Genomic DNA, 24,288 nt, shown 5'->3' on the forward strand with positions numbered 1-24,288 from the left:
CCTGCCCTGGAGCTACTCCTCTCATCTTCAAATCAAATGCTGACTCACTATTGTGTTCAACTACAGCTGCCGAGAGGTTTGACCTTCTCCAGAGAATGACAACTGTCAGTCACAGTCTATCAGATCAGTCAAAGGTATTAACTGAAATAAATTCACAAATACCGCTTCCACCTGTCATCATATGGTAATGACGAACATTTGAATTAGTGCAATTAAGGTGCTGTTAACCAGACTACAACTCTCAGTAAAAACCTTCCAGTGCCATTTATTTGAAACCTTGAGTTGAATCTATGCATTCAAGTAACATGTAGCGACTTAAACAGCAGACGTCTTTCTACAAATAAAAACATAAGGAAACTAATTATCAGAGTTCGAGCTTCGAGTTTGTGTGCTTTTCAAAAGCCAACAATTTCAGGACCTAGTACAACGGTACACTTAGCTAAAACTAATACTGCAGTCCTGCATTAAATGCTTCCTTCATGAAAGTTTTAGTGTTAAATTCATGTTGAAACTTTTGTAGAGAAATGGAGATTGAACCATGTGGTGATTTTATAGGATGTTGTTTGTGTTGATGGTAACAACAGATGTTACTATTATTTTGTGCACTCCATTTATATCAGTGACCTTTTGCTAAATAAAAGAAACACCTGTCCGTACAATACTGAAGTACAGTTTACTGTGAGTTCGAGGGCAGATGGCTGCCCTCCCTGAGCCTGGTTCTGCCAAATGTTTCCTTCCTGGTAAAGAGGACGTTTTCTCTCCCTGAATATTGTAAGGACTCAGTGTTACTATGTGAAGTTCCATGAGATGACATATGTTGTGACTTAGCACGACATAAACAAAACTGAATTGTATTGAATTGAACTGAAATACAGTTCAGAGTGTATGTTAGTCATTTTTTACACCCTTCCCCAGTAATAATCACAGTCTAAATTAGCCTCCCTCCTGTTTTTCAGCAAACCCGCTGCTCATCCTGTAATTTAAATCCTGTCAGGAGCTGCATCGCCACATTTTAAAGTGGATCTTTGTGTTTTTTTCCCGACAGGAACATTCTCTTTTCTTCTTGTCAAATTCAGCTTTTGTGTGAAAAAAGAGGAAGCTATGAATGTACTGCAAGCCTCTTTCCAGCTCTGTTTTTAGACTATATTTGTTAGATCTTGTTAACACTGGGGCCATTGAAAGTACGCTGGGCTGAGCATTAGCAGTTCCTGTTTATAATGTACTCATGGACAACTGTCACTGAATTACTTTGAGAATGAAGAAAACCTAAAAAAGTGATGAGTGCCTTATAGGATCTGATTTCTAAGCAGGTTTATACACATTTTGAACCCACACATGCACAGGGAGAACATGCAAACTCCATGCAGAAGGATCCTGGGAAGGCAGGGATGTGAACCAGGGATCTTCTCGCTGCAAGGCGACGGTGCTAACCACTACACCACTGTGCAGCATGTAACAGAACAATAAAGTCATAAATTCTGTAGAAAATCTTTAAACCTTCTCCACTAATCGATGTTGGTCGAGAACATTGATTCTCAGAAATGTTGCTCATATCCAAGTTAAAATAGTGAGTCACACGATGGTTGGTAAATTAGAAGATTTGGTTACATTATTTTTTCTGACTTTTGCAGGCTCAGATTTTAAGGCTGCAAGAATAAAACGGCGGCACAAATAAAACAGTTATAAAAACATAAACAACACACAGCGTGACGGTGATGATCTAGAGATAATGGAAAAAGCCTCGGGATGAAAGTCTGGAAGGTAATTTATAACGTGAGGGCAGCGCACGTGACAAGCTGGAGCGTACTCACAATGATGTTGTGTTCAGGCAGGTGGTTGTTGCTCAGCAGCTCGTCCTCCTGAACCAGCGGGGAGGGTCTGGGAGCGGGAGGCTGGGTGATGTCTGCAGGCAGGGAGCCGGGGTTCCCCATCCAGCTAATGGAGTTACCTGCATGGAGACAAGCCACATCACTGCCTCTGAGTGTGTGTGTGAGTGTGTGTGTGTGTGTGTGTGTGTGTTATGTCGCTGCAACTGCGTGGGCGTGAACCAACATATCTACTTGGCAGCTTTATTGTGAAGGCTGTCGGCCACTTGATAAATCACCGAGCTTTATGGGAAGTGCATTGACGCATCGATCTGGGCTTTAGTGTTTGGACATACAGGCTCAGTGTGTATCGACGGCCTTATTGACAGCTGCTGTGATTGAGTGACGTCCAGGGGGCTTTACCCACCAGCTTCCTCTTCACACCTGTCCAACGCCGCAAAGGCCTCACCTGCACGTCCCTACTGTGAGAATCTTTTGGACGCTAACGCTGTAGCATGTAGCTGACATACAAAGCAGAGATCAGCTCATGCTGCGAGCATCGCCACAGGATGCTGCCACCCAGACAGATCCAGCAGACATGGCGTCAAACTCACTTTTTTTCATTAATTCCCTTTGAGCTGCTCCTCGCTGTATCTTTCATGGTGACATATTAATGTTGTTCTCTCAATTCTGCTCCTTAGATACATTATTTAAAACAGATTTTATTAAAACAACACATCAAATGCATGGTTAGTTTATTTTTAAATGTGGCTACCTATATTCAAACCATTTCTACGTCTTTATCCCAGAAAGGATTGCAGGATCGGAACCACTCCCAGGTGGCGTTGAGGCAAATGTTTCAAAATAGAACACACCTACAGCTAATTTAGAATCACCTATTAACCTACCACACTTGTCTTTGGCCACAAATCTAAATACTAAAGTGCACTGGGGGTAAAAAGCATCCGAAATGTCATTGGGGAAGAAACAAATATTCTAAGTAATGATGTTCTTAATATTTTATAAGAAAAATTGGTTGGACAGAGTAACTGAAGCTTTGTCCTGAGGAAATGTCTAAATGTCTAAATAAGACTCTTGCATGCAGAAAGGCTCTGAGGCGCTGCACAAATAGCTTTAGCAGCAAAAACCAAGGAAAACACTTCAAAAGAACAGTCTGACATTTCTGGAAATATGATTATTTGCTGCCTTTGTGTGAATAAGGTGAGTAAACCAGCAGAGTTGGAATTAGTGTGTGGTTAACTCACTGTTTTTATTTAATTTCTATACAGACAGAAATGTAAATACGGCTATTAGGGAGTGACTGATGATCGATTATTTGGCATTTTTCTGATTATCTGTATTTGTATTTTTATTGGCCTAATAATAAATTAAATACTCTACATCAGGTCTGATGGCTCAGAAATGCCTCTCAAGCAGCAAAAACTAAACAACAACACAACACAAACCAGGAAATTAGCTTCTCTCACAGTGGCTAAGGCTACTCTAACGACTAGTGGCTAAGTCTGGAAAGCTCTCTATAAAACAATAGACAAATAAAAAAATAAATAACAAAGTGGCCTAAACATATATCCAAATTGGCATGCACATCCAAACCGGTGAGAAATTCTATATTTCAGGGTAAGCTTTATCAGCTTTAATATTAACTTAAGTTTTCTTTTCTGTTTTAACATGTTTTTTCTGTCTAAACTTAACCTGACAAACTCACAGAAAAACATTCAGTAGCCCTCCATTGTTTCTGCTCTTTGGGAATTAGTGTACACAGGTTTACATTAAATATAAAGACCAGTCAGTTTCCTCGTCTGACTTCACGCAACATCAGCTGCAAAACACACACTGCAAATAAAAATACACTGCAACTCTCAGTACAATCTGATCAAAACGTCATATTGGAGCTAATTTATACCACATGCAAAAAGACTGTAAAGAAGTAAATCAGAGCCAGAGCTGAGACCAGACAAGCAAAGACAGTGAGGACTCACGCAGGCAGGCGTTTTGGGTGAAGAGGCGCTGCAGCCGCTGACAGTCCTGCCACTGGTTACCGCTGCCTTCACAGTTGCACCACAGCGACACGTCTGCAGAGCTGTTGCTGATGTAGTTGGGCGTCATGATAGTACCTGTGCAGAAGAATCAAAGGGTTCTGACACAATGTTGGCTTTGGACAAGTCAGAGGGTCTACATATTTCATTTTGATGACAGCGAAGCCTCTACAGTGCATTGTACTCTGAGCAATTTGGTGGGAAATCGCTCCGGGGCCAAAAACACAAATGGTTTCTGTTATTTTCCAGCTAAACCGTTGCCTGCAGAACAACAAGATGCAGACTCTACGACCTTCCCTGGAGGAACTGAAGAGATCGATCAAAGCCTGGAGAAGACGGAGTTTTCTGTTTGATGCCATTTTGGCAATTTTCAGAGCCAGGAAAGCCAAATTTTGAAATGGTGCCTGAATTGAGCTGAGTTAGCAAACACAATACCCAACTGCGACACAAAACACTATGAAGTCCTGAAGAAGCAGTTTAAGAAAATACAATCATTTTAATAAACACTCTTTCTAATAGTTAAATGTTTTGATCAAAGTCAAGCAGAAAACAGCTGGCCAGGCTCAATCTGCACACAAACTGAAATCTGAAAAATGCTTTGTTTGTTGTAATGTCTTGTCTTAATTTGTTTTCTTGTTTTCCTGTTGTTGTTTTTTCAGGAAAACGCCGTACAGTGGTTTATCTGCAGCAGGCTACCTTGATGTGCCTTTAAAAAAGCTATGAGCCTCATACAAAGTCATCCATCACTGTCAGAGCGAACAGAAAGCCACTCAACAGCACTCTGTCCACATCTGTTGTCAGCTGTCACCACCTCACTTTCTATCCTGCTGCTTCTTCTCCTTCACTTCCCTTCTGTCTGATCCCTGCATTTACGCTCTCTCTCTTGTTCCGACCTCGATCCTTCCACCCATCCACTCGCCGGATTCAGGTGGTTATGGGCATTATCAGCTCTGTTTAACAACCTCAGATCGATTTATTGACTCTTTCTGGTTCTTTTACGGTTTAACCCCAGCTTTGTTGTCTTCTACCTCTCTTCATGTTGATGGTGTGGATTTCTACGCATGGAAATTAATTAGTGTATAAAACGAAAAACTGAAGAAAATGTTGAGTTTTAACTACTGTAACATACTAAATGTTAAATTCCAGTGACCAGTCTTTATTGATAACCATAATGTAATGTATGGAATGTTTTCCTATTTTTTCAGAGATTTGAATATGTTGTTCACAAATGCCAAGAATCATGGAAGCAGACAGGAGTATGATGGATATTTTTTAACCTCAGAAAACATGTCATCTCTAAATTGTTATCTACATATACCAATTACCTCATTTCACTAATTGCACGTCCTCACTTCCTTTTCTCAGCTCCTCTCCTCACACTTTAGTCCCTCCCACCTCCCAAACATCCTTTGTGATGACGGATCAGGACTGATTTCCAGGTTACAGACTGGAAGCTGAAATTTTAATTTAATTTCTATGGGGTCTCTGACTAAAAAAAACAACAACAAAAGATAACTGAGATGAAGTCATGAAGTAGCTCTGGGTCACTGAGATCTTCACCACCATTGCTGATGAAATCTGTCTGACGTGACTGGAATATTAATCACAGGAATATTTTGGTTTACTTTCATATATATAAGACAATACTTGGACTACTGCCCACCTACATTTCTTCCTTAAGTGCAGGAAAGTGCTGATCTTTACTCTCTCCATTCACAAGATCATTTGTTGCTTTCTGTTCCATATGGCCGTTCTGAACCGGGTAAAAAGGCTTTTGTTTACGCTGCACCTTTTGCATGGAATGTGTTGCAAAAAGACTGGAAACTAACTGACTTAATATCATTGAGTGCTTTTAAATCCAACCTGTGAGTTCTTGAGGCCGACTCCACAACATGCACGTATTTTTTGGGATTTGCTTGTAATTTTTTTGTAACTGTGTTCTGTTTTTGCTGCTGCTTGTCTTGGCCAGCTGCATTTATCTTACGCCTCCTCTGTGCTTTATCTGTCGTTGACTTTTAAATTAGTTATTTTAGGTTTTTTTCTTTCTGCCCGCTCAGTAGTTTAATGAAATTTCATACAGCTGTAGACAACACATGCTGCAATAGTCTTTTCTTCACAATTTCAATTATCAGATTAATGTTGTTAGATTTTGGTCAAAATCACTGCCTGTGTGTGATCCATAGCTAAATTTCCCAAAGCCTCCATCTCTTTGGGATGTATCTGTAACAGAGTTTTTAGAACACCCTTCAGACAAACTCAGTAATGTGCCAAAACATCCTCTCCTGGAAGTTAAGTCTCTGTGGAGGCACAATGCAGCCTTCTCTTTTATGTAACTCTGCTACCCCACCTTCCCCTTTCTGCTGTGTTCTGTACCTATGAGTCCAGCGTAGGCTCGGAGGCAGAGGCCTGGTGAGTCTTTCAGACAGCCGCTGGCCGTCAGATGAGACGGCTGGCAGTTATTAAGGAAATCAGCCAGTCTGGACCTGGCAACAACACAGACAACAACTCAACATCAAACATGAGGAGGAGGCAAGAAATTACAGTGGGTGTGTATGTTGGGGTTTCTTTGTGTGCATGCAAATTTAGGTTCACATGTTTTAAGTCTAATACCAAATGCTTTTTTAAAATATATAAAAGCATTGGCACACTTTTGTTCTTCTATAGTCTGTCTTTTATCTGTCCTTTCATTATTGTTTTCCTCTTCATGCTTTCACTTCGCTTCCTGAGGTAGTTCTATGCATATTTCACTGTCTGTACCAGCTTGCCTTCATATTAGACATTAGAGGGAGGAAAAGCATCTGACATGACAGTTAAAGTATCACGGAACACAAAAATCTATTTCAATAATCATCATCATTATCAGAGCAAAATATTGTATTGGCTCAAACACAAGACCTTTTCCTATCTTTCCAGTCATTTGCACAGTGATATTGTTTGTAGCCTTAATACTGGTGTCCAGAAAGTGTTTTCTATCCTGTATCCTATACCATGCTGTGTAAATGTATTTGCCAGAAATCTTCTATTTTTGCATATTTTTCACACCTAAATGTACCACATCATTAAACTATTCTCTATATTTACTGAATACTACACAGAGATAACCCACCAAACACAAAATGCAGTTTTTAAATAATGATTTATTAAAGATTTATTGAAAACCTTTAAGTAATTGACCCACTAAACCTACTAACTGGTTGGTCTCTTGGCAGCAACAGCTGCAGTTAAATGTTTGTTCCAGCTTGTGATCAGTCTTTTACATCACCATGGAGGAATTCTGATCCGCTCTTCTCTGCAGAATAGTTTTATTTTGGTCACATTAGATGGTTTTAGATCATGAACTGTCCTTTTAAGGTCTTGCCACAGCATCTCAGTTCAATTGAAGTCTGTTCTTTGACTCCACTCTTGAACCTTCATTTAGTTCTTTCTGAGCCACTCAGAGGTGGACTTTCTTGTGGTCTTTGGGTCTTTGTCTTGCTGCAGAACCCATTAGTGTTGAGCCTCAGGTCATGAACTGATGGTGGATGTTCTCCAGGAGGATTTTCTGATAGAGACCAGAATTCATAAGAATTCAAAAATGCAAATATTTTTTCACATAGGGCAAGATGTGCTGGACAGTATTTCTCCTTCAATAAATGAAATCACAATCTAAAAACTGTATTTTGCATGTTCTTGGGTTATCTTTGCCTTACATTAAAATTAGTTTGATGTTCTGAAACATTTCAGTGTAAATTACAAAAACTTTTTCACAGGACTGTATGCATTTGAGGACATACATTCATGATTGAAAACAAGTTCATAGAGTCTCCCAACGTCTTTACTGCAGAAATGAAGCAGAAGCAACATTTCTAATGTTTTGAGAGTAACAATTTGTTCACAATCCACGACAACCACTTGCATGGAGGTCAGCATCAGAAATGGTGACACATGGTACCATGGACGACTAGCAAACCATCTTTACTGAGTTGAACTTGGAAGGAATGGTGAGACAGACAAAGCAAAATCTGATTTCATGTAACTCTACTCTGTTTACATATGAACTCCTCCACAAACATGGTACAGCCACCAGCAGTGATCTAGGTTGAAGAGCTACTGTGACTGGCTGGTGCTAGCATGTTCCTGGATGACTAGCATGTCACTCCTTATTCTGATGTTTCTTCCCTGGTATTTTTGGCCAAAGTTTCTGAAATACACTTTCACAATGTGTGCCAATGGGATTCTGACAATGACAAGGGCCAGATGTGGTTGCGACGGCAGCAACAATCACGTCACATGAGCACTGTACAAGAGCTTGAAACATCTCAAGCATCACAGAGAATACCAGAAGGGGGGGTACTATGTCAGAAAATCTATACTGTCATCGATGAATGTAAACCATAACATCCCAGCTACATGCTGAACTACGTGTGCTTGCCATGCCAATATCCACAACATAATAAGCGTTCCAGCACTCTAAATTTCTTATATTTTCACAGTCAACACAATTTATTATTCAAACTGCTGAGCTGCAATGAGATTAATGGATTTGGGGACAATGATGAAATACACATTCACACAGCCATAATATTACCAGCAGTTCTACAATAAATATACAATCAAAGTCCCCCACACGACACCATTAGAGGCATTTTAAACATTTCAATTGACAGTATCAGCCCATGTATTATTTCTGGCCTTCACTTCTAACCTGCAGACGTCTTCTCGACGGCAGAAGCTCTGCTGATGGAGGCAGTTATGTTGCAGACCCTCCATGTCCTGGTAGGAGCAGGAGGGGACAATGGTTTTCCTCCTCCTCTCGCCACACAGGGTGTTGGTGCAGGGGCAGAACAAGACACCCAAACTGTACTCCTCAGGCACCCGCTCCAGGAAGCGTCGCAGGGCCCGGTGGCACTTGTGCTGGTTGCATCGGTTGGTCCCGGGAACCCGCTTGGTGCAGGCCAGGACGTACTCTGACCGCAGCGACCCACACTTCTCATAGAGGCCGCAGTCTTGTGCCGCCTTCAGGCACTGGTTCTCACCATCCAGCTGCATGAAAGACGACACTGGGGAGGAATAACAAACAGAAACATACAGAATACATGTTGGGCAGCATGCTATACAAGAAGATGTTGCACAGATATGCAAAAATATGAAAAAGAAAATAAGCTAAATATTAATAACACGTCTCTCCAGTGCCATTCACAGTCCAGTTTAACTATGACTAATTCAAAATACTGCAGCCAGAATTGTGACAGGAACCAGTAAGAGAGATCCTGTATTAGATTCTCTTCAATGGCTCCCTGTAAAATCCAGGATAGACTTTAAAATCCTGCTTATAACATGTAAAACTCTTAACGACCAACTCCATTGTATCTTAAAGACCTTATTGTACCATATTATCCAAACAGAGCCCTTCACTGTCAGACTGCAGGTTTACTTGTGGTTCCCAGAGTTTCCAGAAGCAGAACGGGAGGCAGAGCCTTCAGTTATCAGCTCCTCTGTCGGGGAACCATCTCCCAGTTTGGGTTCAGGAGGCAGACACCCTCCCTACTTTTAAGATTAGCCTTTAAACTCTCCTCTCCGATAAAGCTGATAGTTAGGGCTACTCAGGATCATCTGAGTTAGTTAAGCTGCTACAGGTTTAGGCTGCCAAGGGATTCCATGATACACTGGGCTCCTCTCCTCTACGGTTGTGTCATCACCATTACTTATCATTAACTCTGTGTTTTTGAACAGATCTTGTGTTTACCTCTGATCTGCAGATTCTGGCCTCCAAAATGTCCATTGTTGTGTTTGTATTGCTGCTCTCCATCTGCTACCCTGTCCTGTGACACTTATTTCATTAATGTAACAGAAAAAAAATCTATATTTTCTGTCTGACTTTAGAAAATTCTGGATATAATTAAAGTACTCCAAAAAAAAAACCCACATAAATATCTTTAGTAGATTTAGTGCTAATCAATCTAGTATGCACCGAAATATTTTACAAAGAGAGTGAAAATCTGCTAGCTGGTCTGTGGATCAGCTTCCTCTAGAGACCTGAAATATCATCAGTATCTGTCCAGTATGTGTCAAACACTGGTGGTGCAAGGAACGTGTGAAGTAGGGGCTAATTTAATAAGGATGTGTCATCTGACAAACATGAGAATTATTGTGCAAGTGAATCTAATAGATGCTGACGTACATCACTGGATGAATGAAAACACACTGCTGGTAGAATGAGAGGAACACAACCAGTCTGAGTGTAAGAGGAAAACCCCTGAGGGTGAAACTACATGTACATATGTCTGTATGTGGACTTGAAGAGCTGAAAGCAGAGATGACCAATACAAAAAGCAGCGTAGCCTCTTGCTAGTGTATATTAAACATCATGTTGGAGTCTTAGTGATTCATTGATCTGTTTCCCCTGCATGTTATTTGTATGACCGGTATGACAGACCTATAGAGCTGTCATTAAATACTCCATGTGTGACAGTGATGGAAAGACTCAAACAGCCTGATCACTGCAAACAATGCATAAATGCATGTGTGTGTGTGTGTGTGTGTGTGTGTGTGTGTGTGTGTGTGTGTCTTGGTGTGTTTTACCTGACACTAAGGAAGCCATGCGAGTATCCACTAGTGTGTCATCATAGGGAGATGTTTCCAGCTCATCGTCCCCTGAGGAAAAAGAAACATAAAACATTGGCAAACCAGTGAGGCTGGTTGGAAGGACTCTAAGACAAACGCTCAGGTGAACAATAGAACAGAAATGGAAAAGCATCACCAATTAACACCCAATCCCCAGCAGAACCTCCACCCCCAATCTGAGATCTGAATCATGTCATCAAGGCATTATGTTTTCCCCACAACAGGAAGTATGCATTCAATTTTAAAATTAAATGCAACAACATAAGAATCAAACTATTACTACACTGAGAGATTTTTGGAAAGTCCTTAGTCCATAATACACGGAAAACAGCTAAGAGTCTCCTTGAAACAGAAAATAAACGGGACCTAGGGTTGAGTCTTGGGTTACACCACAACAACTATTTCTACCTTAACTTCTCAGGGAAAAGCTGGTTAAACATCTAAACCAGGACTATGCATTCACTGTGGTTGTTATGGGCAGGTTCAAGCCAAACATTCTGGACTCCATCTGAGTCAAACATATTTATTTATTGGTCTCATCTGACCAGCAAATATATGCTACTTATACACTCCCATTCAAAAGTTTGTGGTCATCCAGACAATTTCATGTTTTCCATGAAGATTCCCACTTTTATTCATGTGCTAACATAACTGCACAAGGGTTTTCTAATCGTCAGTTAGCCTTTCAACACCATTAGCTAACACTAAGTGACCCCCAAACTTTTGAACGGTACTGTATATATATATATATATATAGCTCAAAACTGGGCAATAGTATTGGCATAAAGAGTATTTTCTGAAAAATGTGCACTAATAAATGCAGAAAGTAAACACAAACACATTTCCTTTTTGTTAGATAAATCAGCATCAGCCCCATTAAAAAATGGGGGGATATGCGTCCGTAAAAACACAAGAGTTCATTTTATACATATACACAGATTTTAGCAAGCATATAACAACTGAAAACAAAAGTCTGAAGATAACAGTTTCAAAATATTGGTCCCAGTTTGATCCCAGATGATGACAGGATCCTTGTTGGTCGTGTCGTTGCATTAGAGTCAAGATGAGACTCTACAGAGTCGTCAGTAAGTGCTGAGTCACAGACAATGATACATAAAAACACTTTTGACAGCGGTGGAAAATCCGGCAATTACTAAGAGAACACTGATGTCAACGTGAGTCATGTGGAATATTAACTAGCTGATCGCCCAGGAACATAATTCCGTCTCAAATCACCGATATCACCTCAAACATGCTTCACTTGGCCTCACCACCAACCTGCTCTGTGTGCAAAGTGAATGATTCTGTGATCTACTCAGTTCTAGCTCTAAATTAAATTGGATTGTGTGCTTCCCGACAGTTCACTGTACCAAACTGACATTTACTTCCCAAAAGCTAATTAGGAGAACAAAAGGCCTCCCCCTGCATCTCCTGCACTGCAGAGGTCCCTGAAGAAAAGCCAGTCGTGTGCACATTCGAAAACTTCAACTTCCTCACTTCTTTCTAGGACTTTCCCTTCATAATTTAGCAGAGTGCTCAGCCACCCACACACAGTCCTCCAAAGTCTACCATCTATGTGAATAAACGGAAGACACTGTGCAGATTTTGACTTATATTTCAGCTTTAAATCTCACCATCTGACAACAACACAGCTACAAATACACAAAAAAACTTGAATGCAAGGAATTATTATTATACTTTCTCCCCACAAAGTAATCGCATTTCTGAAGCCCTAAACATACTCGAAAATGCGTCCAAATTGGCACGGACATTCAAACCAGCGAAAAATTTCATATTTTAGGTAAATTGCTCAATAGCACCCCCTGCAATATATGAAAAATTGGGCCCTATGCTATAGTGAGGACTATATTTGCAGTAGCTTTACAACTGGCTGAGCCTTTTTATTTTATTTTTTAATTTTACTTTGCTTGATGTCGTCCATAGTATCAACCATCTGCACCAGCATCAGCTCTTGGAATCTCTACATGCCAACAACAATTTTGATTAAGATTAAGTTGATTAAGTTTTGTTTAAGAGTCACTTGAACTTGTTTTTATGGCACTTATCCAGATTGCTTTCTCCTGATTAGATCCTTGCTTGTGTTGTATCTACTTTCAGACGTACGTAGCTTTGGATAAAAGCATCTGCTGAATGAAATTGTAGAATTGTAGAAAAAAAATCTTCATTAATGTGTCTGCTGGTCCTGTTAACTTTGCCCTCTCTACTTGTGTTGTAGAGATTGAGGAAAGTGTGAGTCTTCTCATGTTATTCTCAGAAAGAAAGCAAAAAAAACTTATCCAACTCTTATTCAAAGCTACAAGAAGCTGTCAAATATGGATTTACTGTGAGACATTTCACGTCTTTATGGTACAGTTCATAATGGGTATTTTTTAAGCCTACTATGTCCAAATCTTGGCTTTTTTCCTAATAACCTGCTCACCTCACAGGAGGGTTATAGAAAAAAGAGAATACATCTGGAAAATGTATTTAGTCTGAGGAATTTATATGCATGTAACATCAGGAAAACAACCGTTATCAACCAGAAACACACATCTGTGTCATTTGAATCTCATCAACGTGGACAAAATGAAGGGAAAGACTGATAGGAGGCCAAATCCAAAGTCACCATGAGCTCATGCTATTAAAGGCAGCTTTTGTCCAATTATGAAAGCCATTAGCAGGGCCTTGATTGACCAGTGGACAAGCCGTTTGTTCCTGCAAATTATTTAAGCATACTCCAAAGTACAAACTCAATCAAGAATGTAATAGCATGTAAAGTGTTTATGTATGTAAATCCTATTCCAGGCTATATATTTATGGTAATGACACGCTAGAGCAGCCTAGCAGCGTTGGGAACTGAAGAGTGTGTAATTACACTAATGCTCCACTGACTAATAGGCCACAGGGGAGGAGGAGTCCGCTGGCTAGTGGGAGCTCACTTACTGATGCACACATCTCACTTGGAAACGCTTCTACGACTCCGTTTATGTGTGTGTTTGTGTGTTCGGACTGGGATGATTTTGGCTGGACTTCACTTGTACACATTTGACAATGGAAAGATCTCTTTTTTTTACCTCCATTCTGATCATTTTTGACAATTTTGGGTCAGAGAAATGTTTGTCATTTGAGGCAGAAATTGAGTCGTTTAGGAGACATTTCTGATCACTTTGGGGGTATTTTGGATGTCTGGAGTCTGGAGTCATTTTGCACAATTTTTGAATCATTCTGGACAAGTTTTGTGGAAAAAAGCACATTCTGGGTGAACTTTCAAGGCTCACATCAGCATGTGTGATAGGCGGTTGGTCAGAACAAGTTCTACACGATGAAAGGATCATTTTCTTAACAGTCTCAGGTTTGGGATTAAGACATACGTTTATGATGTTTATAGTTAAACAAGAAGATTCAGATTTGAATAAAAGTGTAAATATTTAGCAGAAACACGTGCACATGTTGGCTTTTAAATAAGCCACCAAAGTACGTTTACTTAATATTAATGTTGGTTTTTACTGCTGTTATCTGACAGCTGGAACTGCTAGTTTTTTGGAGGGGTTTTAGAAGCAAAGTACATGATTAGTTGGTAAAACATGTTCCACTTTTATAGCAGCAGTAAAATCACATTTGCATCCCAGAATGGCACATTCCAACAAACATACCAAAACTACTACACCCAACGTGTGCAGTTAGCGTCAAATGACTCATATCAAATTACTTTAAACATCCTGCAGAGTTTAGAGGGAATTTAACCCCATAAAAAGCACAAAACCAACAATAAATGTCTCTTCCTGACTAGTATTCAATGTGCATCTTACGCCTGTGTCTCACAGATCTCCACTGTTGTCCTAAAACTATTAAAAACTGTTATTAAAAAGACACATTTTGCTTAGTTTTTTTGTTAAATTCAATCCCACATACACTGCCTTGCTACTACTAGAGCACCAAATGTTCATCTACCTCTGCAAATAGTTTCCAATAAATTCATTACTTTCTCTTGTTTGCTAAATGTTTGAAAAAATAAAATAAATACCAGGCATTAACTATGAAGCTATCTAAATATTGTGTTTTTAAACCAGATGAGTTTAACATAGGAAATTATTATTATTATTATTATTATTATTATTATTATTATTATTATTATTATTATTATTATTATTATTATTATTATTATCATTATTATTATTATCATCATTGTTGTCAATAAGAAAAACATACTTGAGGCTCCTGAGGCCACAAGTAACAAAGAAAACTGAACTTTCCTTTAAAGCTGCATTATATTTTTTACACCCTTTGACTTACTGCAGCCCTGTGAAACTGTTATGGCTCCAGTGTTAGCAAGTGGTTTTACGCTTCTACTATTGGTGAGGCCAAGACAGTAAATTTATGGGCTTTAAAAACAAAGCTTTTAACTGAAAAGCCACTAAAAGGCTCTGCAGAAGTACAGAGTTGGTGACAGTGCTCTCTGGTTTTGCCAGTGTTAATGGCCCTTCACAGATTTGAGCCTTTGTTTATGATAAATATTGTTTGGTGCAGCTTTAAATGTTGTGGTGGAAACCTGTCTACTGGATTCTGTGATCGGCAAAATGACAATTGACTTTCATTGCTACGATTCAGCTCGTTTATTATATGATGGATAATTAGTACAATCTTCTGCGTAATAAATACATGTAAGTGGAGGATTCAGTTATACCTACATTGTGCAAATGATTAAATCTGGGGCCACGTCAGAATTTAGTTTTACTATTTATGCCTCCTAAAAGTTAGTTAAAGAGTTTTAGCACATGATGCCGAGTCAAAGTCTGGACTTGAATCCAACTGAGATGCTGTGAGGAGACCTTAAAAGGACAGTTCATGATCTAAAACCATCTAATGTGACTGAATTCAAACGATTCTACAGAGAAGAATGGAGCAGAATTCCTCCATGGTGATGGAAAAGACTGATCACAAGCTGGAAAAAACATTTAACTACAGTTGTTGCTGCCAAGAGACCAACCAGTTATTAGGCTTAGGGGGGCAATTACTTTTTCACAGGGGAGATACAGGTTTTCTATAAATCTTTAGTAAATTATTATTTAAAAACTGCATTTTGTGTTTTGTGGATTATCTCTGTCTAATATTCTGGTCTCCTGAGATGTTTATATTCTTTATTTTAAGGGCCTCATCAGAATTTTCTATTTGTGTCTCCTAAAGGTTTCCACATCCTCCGCTACAGTCCAGCCCCAGCGGAGGCCCGACTCACCTGGCAGCAGGCGAACCCCCCAGTATATGCGCAGGCACTGCTCCTCTTTGCGGAAGCCACGCTGGCACTTGCAGGCCCACAGAGACGGGTGTTTGGCCAGCAGAGCGTCCCGTCTCTCCAGGCACTCGGACGCCGCCTGCTCCCCCAGCGGAGACACCGCCGCGTCGGCCGCACACAGCTCCAGGCCGCGGTGCAGCGCCTTGCAGGGGGGGTCGGCGGAGCACACACGATGGGCCTCAACACAGTCAGTGTGGGGGGGAGGGAAGGGGAAGATGGGCGCTGAAGATGGCAACACACCTAGGAGGAGGCGAAACAGGTGGAGGAAGATGAGTCAAGAGGGTGAAAGGGAAAACAGAAGAATGAAGGAATAACAATATAATAATAATAATTCTAATTTAATTTATTATATAGCACCCTTAAGAACAGTGTTCACAAGGTGCTCTGACAGTCAAACACAGAGAAAATCAAGCAAGACATATGGAGACAAGGCAGAGTAGTTAATTAAAATAAATAGTAAAATTAATAGTTAAACAAGAAAATCACTCAGAGCGCAGTACTCTGCTAAGGCTGTTCAGTCTTTGTATCATTTCCAACCGATGAAATCTTTAATAAAAAATGACCTTGCGTTGAGCACAGGCGTGTTCTGCATGTGTACGTTATGTACGGATACTGAATCGCGTTACCAAAATATGTAGTGAGCGGCAGGAATTGATGGGATTCAGAAACACCCCCATAGTTCAGTCAGTTGTTCCTTGAATCATTTCTGATCGATAAGTCTCGATAAATCTGCAGCAGTTGATTGGTAGTAGGATAGCAAACAGAAACAGGAACAGAAATCCTTAACAACTCCGTGGATCCAAACTATAAGCCACATCACTGCCAAAATCTAATCACGTGGTCCTTGCCTCATTTCTGACCTTCCCTGAAAATTTCATCCAAATCCATCAGTCTGTTTCTGAGTAATGTTGCACACAGACAGACAGACAGACAGACAGACAGACAGACAGACAGACAGACAGACAGACAGACAAACCAACGGCGATCGTCACATAACTAATAAGCAGGACATGATACAGAATAAAACGCTAAAACAAGTTAAAGCTAAAAGTAAACTTCACATAAAAGCAAGTCTATAAAGGTGTGTTTTCAGAAGTGATTTCAGAGAAGTTCCAGACTGCAGCGTTAGGAGGTGTAAATGTTGGATGCATCACATTAATTCTGTATGAGCTCATAGCACATTCTACAAGCAGAAGTCAAGACAGCCTTAGCTAGAAAGTAAAACATGTGCACCTTTAAAAAAGTTTAAAAGTTTGGTGGTGTGTTGGTTTGCTCACCACTAACCAGTTTCTTTCTGCTGTTCAGTGTTTGTTTCTGAAGTGCTTTGTTCCAACAGAGCAGGTTGAATAAAACTGGAAGGAGCAACGCTGCTAATAAGCTACAGCAGCGTCCTCCATTCTGGACTCTCCGGTGGGCTCTGTGCACCCTCAAAGGTCAGCGCTGTCAAGACGGCTTGCCATCAGTAAACGGCACAAATTTACTTTGCCCCTGAAACTGATGCCAGCTGCCCCACTTCCACAGGAATGAATTGAATTAGCTGTGAAATCCAACCGGCTGAAACAATGGTGTGAACAAGCATTTAGTCTAGAATGTGCAGCATCAAGTCCTAGTATTTCAGCATGTCAGTGTGTATATAAACACATACAATACCAGTCAACAGTTTGGACAGGCCTCATTCAATGGCTTTTATTTAATTATTTTCTACATTGTAGATTAACACTGAAGACATCAAAACTATAAAAAAAAAAATACTTATGGAATTATGTTGTAAACAAACAGATGTTAATCTTCAGTCTTGATCTACAATGTAGAAAATAAAACAAATTTTTTAAAAAAGCCTTGAATGAGAAGGTTTGACTAGTAGTGTATGTGTAGTTTATATCAATAATGCCAGGATGTGCTGCTAGATCTGGTCACATTTAGAAGTATGTGAGCCGGGATGCTTTTCTGGCCATTTTTATTCTGATTCTCAATTCATACTAGTGCTTCTTCTCACTTTGACGTTTGCTCAAGTGTTCATTTTGGTGATTTTCTGTCAGTTATTTGATGCTAGGGTAAGGATGATTTACATGAATAAAGTAGTCCTGGAGCCTGCTGCAGACCAGGATTCAGAAACTGTTCATAAGGAGTTACTGGTATCAGTTGTTCTGCTGTAAAGCTGCACTAATTGAGATTCTGAGAGATGTTAATGAGTTAAGTTTGTGTTTGTAGGCTAGCTTAATTAGTAAGTTCCTGCTAATGACATACCAACCGCTCTATGGGAAACTACTTTAAATGTGTTCAGCCATCAGCAGTTTTAACCAACAGCAAGACACTCGTCATCCAGTAGCATTGTGAGGGCAGAAAACAGCTCAGGTGAGGCCTCATAGACTTCTATACAATCTGACTTCTTATTGTGACCAGAGGAGTCGCCCCCTGCTGGCTGACTATGGTAATAACAGCAGCTACAAACCACTGAGCATCAACAGTCATTACAGAACGGGAAGCATTATTAAACCACCACTTCAGCATTTCATCACAAAAACAGAGCAGATAGAAGCTCCAGCATGCACTAATAAAAAGATCAATAAAAAGTTCAGGATGTCAACTAGATTCTTTCAATAAACTCTAAAGTGTGTTTGAGTGTGTGTGAAAGCCTAGGCAGAATGAATGTGCATATCATCCTGTTTGATCTGCTCCGAAAATGTGTTTTCTTTCACCGTTCCGTTTCTCATTTTAACCTTTGGAGCTTCTTCAAAGGGAAACCACAGAGGAACATTTACTGTCTGATTGGTCGTTTCAGTCTCACTGTGCTGAACACTTTAACATAATATTCATAGTATTCCTAAGATGATGAGCGCTACCCGATTATATGCAAATTCAAATTACGCAATTAGTTTCAAGGGAATCTCTGACACATAACTACATCCTAACGAAGCTAGAGAACGACAAGGTCACATGAAGTACGCACAAGTCAGCCGACAGTTCCAGTCGACAAGCCTTTACTTTCAATGACTCCAGTGTTTCCACAGCTTAGCTGTGCTTCTTCTTTTAACCCTTGTGTCGTCCTGCGGCTCAAAATTGACCCGTTTTAAAGTTTGAAAATGTGGGGAAAAAAATTATATTTTCACAGTGAAACTTCTGATGTCCACATTTTCAACATTTTTGGGAAATCTTTGAACATTTTTTGGTGGGAAAAAAAATGCTAAAAATCTTTCTGAAGAACATTCACAAAAAAATCTACCAAAATCCAGCGAATTTTGCTGGATTTTGGTTGATTTTTTGTGAATGTTCTTAAAGAAAGTATTAGAAGTTGTACTGATATATATATGGAATCACTTTAGACATTTTTAGGATTTTTTGGGAAGATTTTTAATCATTTTTTGAAAATATTTATATCTTGCCAAAATTTGGGGAATTTTTTTAAAAATAAAACTTTCAAGGGAAACTTTTAAGGAATTATTGGAATTTTCTTCCTGAAGGTTTTGCAAATGTTCAGAAATTTGGGAAATTTTTTTGCTGAATTTTTGGATTTTTTTCAGACAAGGAAACTATAATTTTTGGTGTCCATAAAAGAGGACAACAGGAGGGTTAACAGCTCCTTTTCTGGCTATTAGTTGTTTGTCTGTGTTAACACTGAATGATGTAGCCTCAGTCTTTTTGGATTTTACATGTAAACCAATACCTGCATCCAAATTTGAGATCCTGTTAAGCAACTCCTGAGCCTGTGTAATTTCCTCCGTAATTAGGGCTATGTCATCTGCTAAATAGAGATCTGTAATGACAACTGATGCAACTCGCCTACTTCTCCTTCGCTGGAACTTAAAACCAAGTTCAACCAAGATATATGGGGCAAGGATATCTCCTAACTGTTGACCAAACTTACAAATTTACATTTTTTTCTCCATGAAAATGAACCCTTTCTGTCTCAGGTGAAACACTACACCGTTATTTCCTCTAGAATGTGCAGATCTACAAGCTTGCCAGCTCGGTCTCCACTCACCACTCCTTATTCACTGCAGCTCAGCACTCCAGCTCACCTATGGATCTGCTCAAACACTGTAAAACTGATCTACACTACATGGTGTAAAGTTCAGTTCCCAAACTGCGTCTGAAGAAGAAGAAAAAAAACCAGAAAGCCCTGCAGTGCAGTTTGACAGGATTGGTTCCTTACAAAGTCCAAATACTGCAGTTTCAAGGCAGAAATGCTGTTAAATACCTTGTGACTGTTGCTGAATCTCACCTTTTAACCAGGCTTTTATTGTTTGTGCTCCATAGCTGTAGATTTCCCAGCCAGAATCCGAGGCTCTTGCACTCTTGAGTTCGGTTGCAGAGATTCAGGGTAAATGAGGAGCTCCAGCAGTTTCAGAAGGCCGATCGTATTTGTGACGTGTTTCCTTTTGTTCAAACTCTAAAATAAACTTACAAAATATTCATGTAAAGTCTGAGTTTTTTTGCAGGGAACCTGCAGGGAGGTTGAGCTTTTTACCCCCCGTTTGCATGCTGTTCAGCACACAGCAACGGTGGAAAGTTGCACAACATGCAGCACTCATTTCTTTACCTTCTCTGGTGTCGACAGGAAGTAGCAGAGAAATAGATAATTAGGACAATTATTAGCCAACTAGACCTCACACTGTATGCCAGGATCAAAGACAAACAGGTAGCATGAGGATGAATGTTGATGTTTTACGCAGAGTTTTAGACCTAAATAGACCTGGAGACTCCTATGACTAGCGTATCATTTAAAAGTGGTTTTGAATTCATCCTGAAATTGCGCCATCACAAAATTCTGCCTGCTTTGATTTGACACTACAAACAAAACTAGTCAGAGTGAGATGTGAAGCAGGCCGAGACGCTTCTTTTCAAGAATTTTCTGTGCGGTTGTTTGGTCCACATCAGGGGCTCAGACGTCATGCCAGGCTTTCACTCATCTGACTTTCAATGAGCAACGTCCTATTCCCACCGTCTTTCCAACAGTCCACCTCTTCCCTGGTTTGTTCCCTGTCGACTGCAGCAGTGGTCTGGATATTCACAGCTGCCAGGCACTGGATGACATTCTCAGCTAGTTTTCATTTATACATTTTTTTTTTTTTTTTTTTTTTACAGACAGCATTGGATTGCGAGGAGCCCAAAGTTTCTCCAAGAGGAACTGTTGTTTTGTGAAGTGAGCCTGCTTCAATTTGCAGGAGCACAACAAAGAGGAGAGGCTCCCCTGGTAAAATCCAATAGCTGATATGCACGAGGGAAGTGCAGAGAAGTGGTCTGAGGACAGCAGAAATGTCATACAGGGAGGAGAAATGGGGGAACGGAAAGATAGATGGGAAAAGGGAGAGGTGGGAGAGAGAGCGTACCAATGAGAACCTTGATGGGTTGGACACGCGCACAGTATGAAGCACAATCAGCATGCACCGCCGAAAATGATGTTCTTCGAATGGCACAGAGATGCGCACCGTGCACGCACAGACACACACACAGCGTCGCAAGAAAAACAACACGGAGACGCGCGCATGCATGGCTGCCCTGAGAAGGACCCTTTTATGTGTGTGTCCTGCTGGGAAGGAGACTGGGAGGCACAGAACCCATCATTATTACCAGAACACAATACTGCACAACCACAGGGGAGGGGGCGGAGGGGGCAAAGCAATCTGTCTAAGACACACACCCACACCGGCGCACTTCCACGCACACACCTCGCTGTCAGAATGAAGTGGCTGAGAGAGCATAAACAGCTTAACATTCAGTGCCGGATCACTAGACAGTATGTAAATTGAATACTGAGTGTGCTGATGAAAGACTAACCACATACATAAAACATTGTAGGTTGAACAAACAGCCTTTGTGGAGCGCCGCATCCCAACACTCCGCCACAAGTCACTTCATCCACACATCGGCCTCAGCGCTCCATCCTGACCAGAGGCTGCCTCTCTGCTGTCAGCGTCACATCATAACACTTAGACAAAAACTCACTCTTTTCCATCTCTGCCGTGCAGGAAACACGACATCTTCCCTCCAAACCACTCGAGTCATGTTCAGGTCACAAACACAGGAGAGACTCTGCAGCACAGAGAGTCTGTCTGAGATACGCTACCGTTCAAAAGTTCAAAAAGTATCTTCCTCAAACACCAGCATTAAACAGGATCAGTACAAAACCTTCACCTGCAACAAGGTCGCATTTAGTCTTCAAATCAGGCCATTTGAATCCATGAGCTGGGACCATCTTTAGGGTACAAAGCTAGGTGTATGTTTGGTTTGTTTTTTCTTTAAACCAATCACAATCATCTCAGGTGGTGCGAATCCCAGGATCCTGCAAAGCAGCGGCAGGGGAATGGTTGTGATGGAACATTTGCATGCAGGAAGGCGAACACTGTGACTAAAATGGTCTAATCATCAAAATAAAATAAATAAGTATCTAATACATTCATCTCAGTGCAACTAAACAGCTGTGACAGGTTCTGGTGAGCTGTGCACATCACTGCAGCCTTAAGCACAGATTAGCAGCGTACAGACTGAAAAGATTTACATGACAAGATCAATACCACCCTTATATCAGTACAATAACTACAAAGCTACAGCTAGCAGCCGTTAGCGTAGCTTAGTCTAAAGCCTGGAAACAAGAGGAAACAGCAAAACTGTCCCTGTCCTAAAGGAACTATTTACATCTACCACCACTTCTGAAGATCAATAACAAACACAACAAAGTAATTTAATGCAACACAAAAAGAAAATACACACCTTTTCGATTCAGATACATACATGACCAGATAAGACCGTAGGCTACAAAAATAGATTACATAATAAAGTGCAAAAGGTAGAAGAGGACATCTTGTACAGTACAGAAAGTGAAAGCAGCGACAGCTTGGCAGTAAAGGTGTTGCCAAATGTAGAGTTTTATTAATGAGGCGGATCAGACTTCTATTTTTGCTGCAATAATTCCGAGAAGTACTGGTCTTTACAGGTGGAATATATTTGTGCACAACTGCACCTAAAGTCAAGGTGCTGATTCATGCTACACAACTTAACTGGAACTGTTAACCTTTTCCACTCTAGTAAGCCGCACCGAACAATGAATCACTTCCAAACCAAAACTTTTAAACAATGTGAGCTGCTATTTAGGGGAGACATCCTGCAGCACGTTTGAGCCAAGGGCTGCGTTTTATTACTATTATCATTACCTGCTTTTAGTTCAGTACTTAGCTGCTGCTACTGAGTCCTGAAGGGCAGTTTCTACAGAAAGGTCCTGCTATGACTTCTGAAATTATTTTATTTTGCATTTTTATTACTTAATTTATTGAACTCAACACAGTCAGAGCTTTTCTCATAATTGTTTTATCAACAAATAAACATCTGAACCAATTTATATCTTCAAGTTTTTCATGTTTGCATTAGAAATTAGAGCAGCTGGTGTTAAACCTTCACATTTTAAATCTATTACACAAGAAATATTGAATTAAAGCTTCAAATATTCTATAATATCTGTTTGAAAAATTGCATTTAGATGTTATGAAGATATTTTTGAACTAAAAGAACTAAATGAAGGTTCTGGAGTCAAAGTCTGGACTTGAATCCAGCTGAGATTCTGTGACGAGACCTTAAAAGGACAGTTCATGATCTAAAACCATCTAATGTGACTGAATTAAAACTATTCTGCAGAGAAGAGTGGAGCAGAATTCCTCCATGGTGATGGAAAAGACTGATCACAAGCTGGAACAAACATTTAACTGCAGTTGTTGGGACCAACCAGTTATTAGATTTAGGGGGGCAATTACTTTTTAGATGATATAGGTTTTCAAAAAATCTTGAATAAATTTGCATGTAAAAACTGGATTTTGTGTTCTGTGGGTTATCTCTGTCTAATATTCAATAAATCTAAATATTATTTCGATGATTTGGAACATTCAAGTGCGAGAAATATGCAAAAATAGAAGGTTTCTGTAGGGGGGGCGAATACTTTTGCACGGTACTGTATGGACATTGTGAGGTGTTCTCTTATGCATTACTATAAATACCAATATGATTCCTAGTTTTGCAACAGAACACAAGCTGCAGGTTACATCTCCTACACATTGTTTTCAACACTAGAATAATCTTTGCTTTTTGCACTATATTCTCTTTTTAGTTATTGTTCTCACTTTAGCTGTTGTCGTTTTGCACTACTATGTATATATATTCTTTTCTACATGTGTAAATATCTATATTTGTCTGTCTTCAGTTATTTTATTATTCTCTTTTCCTTAGTCCTTGAGTGACACCAACAGCCAAAGCCAACTTCCTTGTATGTTGTGTACGTACTTGGGCTGATTCTGATTCTGGCCAACACAGTGCAAATCCAGAGTAAGTCCCATTGAAATGTAAAGTTTCCTGGTCCACTAGCAAGTCCAGACCACAGTGCATGTGATGCCAAGCCAGTTGGAGCAGGCTGACTACAGAGAGGGCCGATAAAGGAAAGGAAATTGTTTAGTAAATCTAACTGGCAGTAATCTTTAGTCTCTCCAAAAAAGAAAAAAAGCGCTTTGGTAATTTATCTTCATTGGAAAAGAACACGAAGTACATGTTG

The 24,288-nt window shown here is 40.0% G+C and overlaps 1 protein-coding gene across 1 annotated transcript in view; it reads right to left on the bottom strand.

The window, feature by feature from the left end:
- Nucleotides 1–24,288, bottom strand: part of gfra3 (GDNF family receptor alpha 3) — a 61,087-nt gene that overhangs the window by 20,736 nt on the left and 16,063 nt on the right. The window contains exons 2-7 of the mRNA XM_055016589.1: nucleotides 15,699–15,995; nucleotides 10,424–10,495; nucleotides 8,547–8,901; nucleotides 6,236–6,345; nucleotides 3,806–3,940; nucleotides 1,812–1,948 (exon numbers count right to left, since the gene is read on the bottom strand). Of these exons, the coding sequence (XP_054872564.1) occupies nucleotides 1,812–1,948; nucleotides 3,806–3,940; nucleotides 6,236–6,345; nucleotides 8,547–8,901; nucleotides 10,424–10,495; nucleotides 15,699–15,995 (1,106 nt within the window). The remainder of the gene's footprint in view (nucleotides 1–1,811; nucleotides 1,949–3,805; nucleotides 3,941–6,235; nucleotides 6,346–8,546; nucleotides 8,902–10,423; nucleotides 10,496–15,698; nucleotides 15,996–24,288) is intronic.

This window comes from Amphiprion ocellaris, chromosome 13 (genome assembly GCF_022539595.1).
Source record: "Amphiprion ocellaris isolate individual 3 ecotype Okinawa chromosome 13, ASM2253959v1, whole genome shotgun sequence".
Taxonomy (NCBI): Eukaryota; Metazoa; Chordata; class Actinopteri; family Pomacentridae; genus Amphiprion; species Amphiprion ocellaris.